This window comes from Mus caroli, chromosome 2, assembly GCF_900094665.2.
Source record: "Mus caroli chromosome 2, CAROLI_EIJ_v1.1, whole genome shotgun sequence".
In the NCBI taxonomy this organism is placed as follows: domain Eukaryota; kingdom Metazoa; phylum Chordata; class Mammalia; order Rodentia; family Muridae; genus Mus; species Mus caroli.
Genome location: NC_034571.1, coordinates 56,084,204 through 56,092,994, shown reverse-complemented (window position 1 = coordinate 56,092,994; position 8,791 = coordinate 56,084,204). Strand labels below are relative to the sequence as shown.

Here is an 8,791-nt window from a genome sequence, read left to right as displayed (position 1 = left end):
AAGGAAGGAAGGAAGGAAAAGAAAGGCTTATGAGATGGCTCACCTGATAAAGGTCCTTGTCATCAAGATTGATGTCCTGAGTATAGGTCCCAGACCTCAGAATGAAAGGAGGGAACTGACACCTGAAAGTTGTTCTCTGACCTTCATATATAGCATGGTATGAGGGTAGTCTCTCTCTCTCTCTCTCTCTCTCTCTCTCTCTCTCTCTCTCTCTCTCGCCCTCTCTCGCCCTCTCCCTCTCTTGTTCTCTTGCTCTTACTCTCTGCTACTTTCATGACTCCATTTGCATGTCTGAGGATCTGCTCAGTCACTACAGAGTATGCCTCACAATGCAAGAGTGTCTGACCAGTCTTGGCCCAGTTGCCTTAGACGTGCCACAATTTCTATGGTGAGTCTCCAGCTCTCTCATGGAAAGCCACTCTAGGTTGCTGGGATTTTAAAGCTTATGAAGTTTCTCTGGGTTCTCACCTGAAATTCAACTAGTGAAGAGGTAGAGTGTGTGACTCTTTTTTCAGGGACTCCCTAAGACTGGGTCAAAACAAAAGAGTACTCTGATGGACCTCCTCTCTGCTAGCTCCATCCTAACACTTACCAAGCGAGACATTCTTTTGCTTTTCCCCCCCTCGGTGTTTTCACAACCCCACCCCTTTCTAGAACTTTCTAATAAGTTTTATTTAGGTGGTCAAATGCAGTGAAAACACTTGAAAGTACAAGCAGACATAAAATAAAATAAGCATCTTCTAACATGAGTGGGACAAACTGAGCTGATGTAATGAAGATCTTTTTGATGCAAGTTTCTTTCCTATTGTGTTTATTATGTTGGAAGGAAAAACACCAAGCAAACATATTGCTTCTAAGGGACTCTGATGACTACTTTTAATCGTCAGGTTAAAAGAATCTAGAATCACCCAGGAGATGGGTTTCTGCACAAACTTTTGAGGGACTGTCTTAACTATATAAATCAAGGTTGTAAGGATCGTTTACTGTGTTGGTCAACATCCCTGGCTGAACCATGCTGTGGAGAGAAGGAGCACAGCCCTGGTGTGCATTCTTTCATTGCTCTGATTATTGACCATGGATGCAATGTGACCAGCTCCCTCGAGCTCCTGACACTGTGGCATTCCTGCCATCAGACCTTACCCTAGAACCAAGAGCCAAATAAACGTTCTTTCCCTTAAGTTTCTTTTGCCAAAGTATTTATCACACTAATAGAAAAAGGAAATAAGGCAGGCTATCCCATGAAAAGGATTAATTGTAATCAACAAAAGAACCATGTCTTGTAGCAACTTTATAGAACAATGTGTATATTCGACAGACCTAACATTACCTTACCATCTGTGAAGGAAATGACACAGTCAGTGTATTTAGTCATTGTATTTAGAAATTAAAATGTAAGAAGTGGAAATAGGGCTAAGGAGCAACTCCCTGTCAGAGTGCTTGCCTAACATGCTTGAGGGGGTTGACCCCATCACCATAAAAAAACAGGGAGAAGGGATGACCAAGTCTATAAAATAGCAAAGTGGACTCTGGGCAGATGGCTTAGTGGGTACTTTCTTTCTAAGCATAACCTCCTGGGTTTGAAACCCCAGCATCCATATAAAAAGCTAGTCATGATTACACATGCTTGTAACTCTAGCACTGAAGAGCAGAGACTGGCAGGTGAAAAGAGCTTGTTGGCCATCTAGTCTAATTGAAATGCCAAGCTTCAAGTAACACAGAGAATAATAAAAGACACTTAACTTCCTGCTTTGGCTTCCACATGCAGTCAGAAAGGTGTGTACCCTCTCATACTTTCAGGCATGTAACACACACACACACACACAAATATGCACACTCATGCACATGTGCACACATGCACACAAACATGCATACACACAGATGTGTATTTCAGAAGATAAATGCATTAATATGAAAAAGTCAAATTCATACTAACTCCTTCCCTCTAAAGAAATAACACACCTGCTTCCGTATACTCTAAATATAGGTGGTCCCCCCCACCCCCTCTGGGTACAGTGGACATGACATAACTTGTAAGGTTTCAATTATGGATTATTCTTGCATACCAGCTGAGACCAACTCTTAGAATGTGTCTAGCTAGTATAATTAAAGTTATTTTGAGCCTCAATAATTACAGTGTATGGTATAAGGATACAACTTAGTTTAAGTGTCATCTTTCTTTATGTGGAAATCAGTTAGAATTTATTATTTTAAGTGAATGAAACCCAGTATAAACTTCCGGTGAGCAGAACTTGCAGAACCTAAGAGCCCAGCACTCAGGCATAGCTTTTGCATCTGCAACCTATTTTCATCATGGAAGGAAAAAAATGACAGCACTGAGAGCCTGTAGACAAAGTAGGGAGGGACCTCAGACTACCACTAGGGCAGATACAATACTCAAAGCAGAAATTAGATTAGATCTGAGCAGGCAGATAAAGCAGAGGGGTATGTGAGCTTGGCATCTCTTTTGAGGTATAAGCATGATGTTGGTGACAGGTGGATTTTTCAGTTAAATACTAACTTTCTACATGATTTGCACATTGCCAAGAAAGCAATGCTAGTGTCTAAGTTTAACACAGCAATGTGTATGCGAACCATTGAAAGTTGTCTTAATTCCTTTTATAGGATGAACTTACAAAGGTCTCAAATGCGCTGACAGTGTTTTGTAACAATATGCCTTAGGGACATAAAAAGTAAAAAGACACTCTGATGGCTTAAAGAACATTAGTCCCTTCAGATGTTTAGGACTCTGCCACTGAAATCTCACCTTGAGGCATCTGAAGAACTGAGCGGATACTGCTCTCCCTCCCTGAGCATCCACACCCAAACTGGCACACTTGCTTACTATAAAGGAAGAAAGAAACCCAAACTCACACACACACACACACACACACACACACACACACACACACACACACACATGCTTGCTATAAATGAGGATGGGAACCTTCAAGCAGAGGTCGAGCAGGTGTGAGAAAGAGGGGAGGCAACATGGCTAGATTCTGAGATGATAAAACAGCCTGGAATTCTGCTAAAATAATTAAGGGATGAGTTCCTTTCAGCCTGAAATAAATCCACTTTTCAATTAACGTGAAAACAGCATCCCTGAATATAACATTTATCATGTAAAAATTAAAATGCTCCTGGGATTTAGTTCACAGGACTCATCTATGGGTAGGTGCGTGGCTAGAATTTCTTTTTGTATATTTTACTCAGCAATGAATTCGAGAACTAAAGCACTAACTATAACTCACCTTAGTCTATGTTTGCTATGTTTCCCGTCCCTGGGACTTTGCCTGTCAGAGAACAATGAATAGACATTTACAAGACAAGAGTAACAAGAGACTATTAGTTAAAAGAGCTTTGAAGCAAATAAAGAAAAAAGTTGTGAGCAAATACCAATTTTGTCTGCTTCACAATGATGTAAAAAAACATCTAGATTCTTTATATTGTTCTTCAGTCAATGCAATGTCAATCAATTTAAGCCACGGAACAACTAAAGCTTCTTTCCCAGCTTCTTTTTCTCCAACACCGTGAATGGGAATTAAGACAAGCTGAGTTCTACAATTCTCACGAGGAGGATTTCACAGGAACAGCGACCGACCGCTGCGATGTTACTTATCTAGTCTACCCTCTCCACTGACAAACACAATATCTTGACCCCAATGTTATCTTTGCATGTATGCAAATCCCATTGACTGCAATAATTTCCACATGATATGTAATTTTGTCCCCACAGCTGGAATCTCTTGCTCAGACATGGCTTTCAGATAGTTTCATCTGGACTTAGTATTATGAGAAGTTCTTAAAATAATTTAAAATTAAAATGGATGTTAAAATGTACTTATCAAACTCAGTCTGGGAATTTATGAATGCCAGTGTTTATTTATAGTTAAAGCTAGAAGAGATCATGATGTAATTCTTATCTCTTATATCTAAATGTCATCTCTCACACCAATGCAAGTACGACAATACAAAATAAGCACATATGAACTCATCTCCAAACAGGAATTACCAAGCAGAGAACCAAATAACCCTATTAAAAAATGGGTCACAGAGCTAAACAAAGAATTCTCAACTAAGGAATACCCAGTGGCTGAGAAGCACCTAAAGAAATGTACAACATCCTTAGTCATCAGGGAAATGCAAATCAAAACAACTCTGAGATTCCACCTCACACCAGTCAGAATGGCTAAGATCAAAAACTCAGGTGACATCAGATGCTGGCGAGGGTGTGGAGAAAGAGGAACACTCCTCCATTGTTGGTGGGATTGCAAGCTGGTACAATCACTCTGGAAATCATTTTGGCAATTCCTCAGAAAATTGGGCATAGTACTACCTGAGGACCCAGCAATACTACTCTTGGGCATGTACCCAAAATATGCTCCAACATGTAATTAGGACATATGCTCCACTATGTTTATAGCAGTCTAATTTATAATATCCAGAAGCTGGAAAGAACACAGATGTCCTTCAACAGAGGAATGGATACAGAAAATGTGGCACTTTTACACAATGGAGTACTGCTCAGCTATTAAAAACAATGAATTTATGAAATTCTTAGGCAAATGGATGTATCTGGAGGATATCATCCTGAGTGAGGTCACCCAATCACAAAAGAACACACATGGTATGCACTCACTGATGAGTGGATATTAGCCCAGAAGCTCGGAATACCTAAGATACAATACACAAACCACATGGAAATCTAGAAGGAATACCTAAGTGTGGATACTTTGATCCTGCTTAGAAGGGGGAACAAAATATCCATGGAAGGAGATAGAGAGACAAAGTGTGGAGCAGAGACTGAAGGAATGACCATCCAGAGACTGCCCCATTTGGGGATCCATCCCATTTACAGTCACCATTCCCAGACACTGTTGTGGATGCCAACAAGTTCTTACTGACAGAAGTCTGATATAGCTGTCTACTGAGAGGCTCCACCAGTGCCTGACAAATACAGAGGTTGATGCTCTCAGCCATTGGACTGAGCACAGGGTCACCAATGAAGGAGCTAGAGAAAGGACTCAAGGAGCTGAAGGGATTTGCAGCCCCATAGGAGGAACAACAATATGAACTAACCAGTACCCACAGTGCTCCCAGGGACTAAGTCACCAACCAAGAGTACACATGGTGGGACCCATGGTTCCAACCTGCATATGTAGTAGAGGATGGCCTAATAGGTCATCAATGGGAGGAGAGGCCCTTGGTCCTCTGAAGACTCTATGCCCCAGTGTAGGGGGATGCCAGGGCCAGGAAGCAGGTGTGGGTGGGTTGGTGAGCAGGGGGAGGGGGAGAAGATAGGGGGTTTTCAGAGGGGAAACCAGGAAAGGGGACAACATTTGAAGTGTAAATAAAGGAAATCTCTAATTTAAAAAAAAAGCTTAAAAAAAAGATCATGGAAATAACACAACAAGAAATTCCTTTGGAGGCAATAAAATATTCCTTTATACATACAACATGTACGTTAATCTCTTAAATAATGTATCACCTGAGATCTTATGTTAAAGAAACCTATTTTCAGTTTGCATGTAAGTATACATCCTGATGCTTCAGTAGACACTTCATTGCATTGCTTAGAATCTAGATGAGTGCCTGGAAGATAGTGTTGAGCCTATTTTGGTTATTATTCACAATCAACATAAGAATGCCACATACCATCCTTGGCAGCACTAGATACACTTTATTTTTTTTTTGGTTTGGTTTCTGTTTTATTTTGTATTGTTTTTCATTTATAAATCATTCAAGATCTATTCTTAGACAATAATAGAACTGAACTAGGAGTCACTAAAAAAGATAAAGGGAAATCTTAAAATATTTAAAGATTAAACAACACCCCAAATAATACATGAAAAATGAGAGAGATCAGTAGTAACCATTAAACTACTTTGAACTAAAGGAAACAAAATAGAAGAGCAAGGAGGGTGGGAAATAGCTCAAGTGATACTTAGAATGACACTGGTGATAGTAAGTGCATAAGAAGAGAAGGGGATTTTAAATTGATAATCTAAGCACCTTACAAACACTCGAAAGAACAAATTAAATCAAAAGTAAGTATACTAAACAAAGTAGAGTTTAAATCAATGAAATTGAAAATTTTCAAGTCAACCAAGAAAAAGCAATGAAACCAAACAATGCCAGCTCAGCAAGATCAATAAATTGATAGACCCCGTACAAACAAGAAAAAGAGAAGACAAAATATTATTAAAATTGTAAAGGAACAAGGAATTGCATTGTTAATCCCCTAGATATAAGCATTTTGAACAACTTTTGGTTTACCAATCTGACAATATAGATGAAATAGATCAATGCCTTGAAAGATATAATCTACAAAAACTTAATTAAGAAATATTAGGCTATTAAGTCTGTAATCTAAAGCACCAAGTCCAGAGAGGTTTACTGATGAATTCTGTGAAATATTTATGTAAAAATGTATCATTTCCCAATAATCTCTTCAAAAAAATGGAATTGAAACCCTTTTGAATTGATGGTGAGAAACTAGCATTATTCACATGCCAAAACTAAATAACAACATACTTTAAAAAGAAAAATACTGAGCCTATTTCATAAAAATACATGCAAAATTTCTCAATGAGAGGTTGGCAAATTGAATCCAACAATGTATACTAGGAACTAGGTATGAGGATAATGTGGAATTATTTAATTTTGGGCATGCATGGCTAGTTCAACATTTGAAATCAATTAATGTAATCCACAATATTATCAGGCTAAAAGAATAAAAATTATCCACTCATATCAATGCATAAAACCTCCTTTTTATCTAATATATGCTTTGTAAAGTGAGGATAGAGAAAGCCTAGCAAAAAGAAAACATATACAACCACACTAAATGTATATTTTAGAGTAGAAATACAGATTTCTTACTAAGAACTGATACAGGACAATTCTTTTAAGTGCCTCTTTTTTGAAGTCTTATCAGAAGTCCTGGAAAATGTGTAAAGAAAAGGAAACTATGTGGTATTTGATTAGGAAAGAGCAAATTAAACTCCCTTTGCTCCTGGATGGCATGAAAATATATGATTAAAAAACCTAAACAAGAGCTACAGCCTCTTCCTGCTCCGAGCCTCCGCGCCGGAACCGGCCTTCAAGCGCGGCCCGGCGCCGAGGCCGAGGCCGGGGCGGGGGCTGGGGAGGCCCTGGGAGCTTCGTGTTCGCGGCCGTCCCATGCCCCATGCGGCCCCCGGTACGGACCCAGCATGTAGGTCCCTGGTGGCTGCCAAGAACCTCGAGACCATGAGGATCCACAGCAAAGCACCTCTCCCGGGCGGCATCCAAGACAGAAATGAAAAGAATCGACCATCCTTGAAATCCCTGAAGGCTGATAATAGACTGGAAAAATCCAAATATAAGCCCCTTTGGGNAAAAATATTTTACCTTGACTTGCCTTCTATCACCATATGTGAGAAACTACAAAAAGATATAAAGGAACTCGGAGGGCGAGTTGAAGAATTTCTCAGCAAAGATATCAGTTATTTTGTTTCAAATAAAAAGGAAGCAAAGTATGCACAGACATTGGGTCGCNTTTCTCCTGTACCAAGTCCAGAATCTGCATATACTGCAGAAACCACCTCTCCTCATCCCAGCCATGATGGAAGTTCCTTTAAGTCTCAAGACAGAGTATGTTTGAGCCGAGGAAAATTGTTAGCTGAAAAAGCTGTCAAGGATCATGATTTTATTCCTGCTAATAGTATATTATCAAATGCCTTATCATGGGGAGTAAAGATTCTTCATATTGATGACATTCGATACTACATTGAACAAAAGAAGAAAGCACTGAGTGCACTCAAGAAATCCAGTGCTTCTGGGAGGGATGCGGGGAAAAAAGCTGGTCCTGGAATACAAAAGACAAGAACAGGGAGACTCAAGAAGCCTTTTTTAAAGGTTGAAGATGTGAACCGGTGCTACAGGCCATTTTACCTTCAGCTCCCCAGTATGCCGTGTATAAGCTACTTTCTTCAGAAGCCCTGCAGTCCATTTGATATAGAGAAGTCATCCAGCGTCCAGAAACAAGCTCAGCCCAAGCTCAGAATTAATACGGATGGCGATAAATGTGGGACCCCAGTTCAACTCCAGTTGAAGGAAAAGAGAAAAAAAGGATATTGTGAATGTTGCTTCCAGAAATACGAAGATCTCGAAACTCACCTTCTGAGTGAGAAACACAGAAACTTTGCACAGAGTAACCAGTATCAAGTTGTTGATGATATTGTATCTCAGTTAGTTTTCGATTTTTGTGGAATATGGAAGAGACACACCTAAAAAGAAAAGGAGAAGCCACTCTTGGAGCCCAATTTCCAGAAGGACGTGGGAGAAAGCAGTGGGCAACTGCTCAAGCAGAACTCTCAGTATGAAGAAACCCNGAAACCTGAAGAAAAGCCTGGGTTTGCTTCAGAGCCTACAACCTATTCTTCAGCTGGATTGAAAGGATGTGACCGGAAACCAGTGAGCGTGTTCAATGCCAGTGAGCCTGACCCAGAGCAGGAGTGTTCACAGCTACCTCTGCATGACAGCACACTGGAACACCAAGTGACTNTAGGTAGAAATGATGGAGAACAGAGAGTAGACGCCGCTCCAGGCGTGTCGCAATTCTGTGGACAAGTTTCTCATCTCAGTACAGAAAGTAATCTACCCCAACCACAGTTAACTGCAGACATTACACAGCTTTCAGCAAAAGATCTGCAAGAAAAGGGCTTTCATGTTGTGATAGGTCATGCTTCTGACCTGGTGGCATTAAATACATCAAAAGAGCAGCTAACAATGAAGGCGAGAACTCCAC

General features: G+C 40.1%; 1 protein-coding gene across 1 annotated transcript; it reads left to right on the top strand.

Moving 5' to 3' along the window:
- Positions 1-7,083: 7,083 nt before the first annotated feature.
- On the top strand, positions 7,084-8,790 carry LOC110306032 (protein DBF4 homolog A-like; the record flags this gene model as incomplete). The annotated part of the gene is given in 3 exon segments (XM_021178227.1): positions 7,084-8,244; positions 8,246-8,276; positions 8,279-8,790. Coding segments are annotated over 3 exon segments (1,605 nt in total), but the record flags the coding sequence as incomplete, so codon positions are not given.
- Position 8,791: the final 1 nt, after the last annotated feature.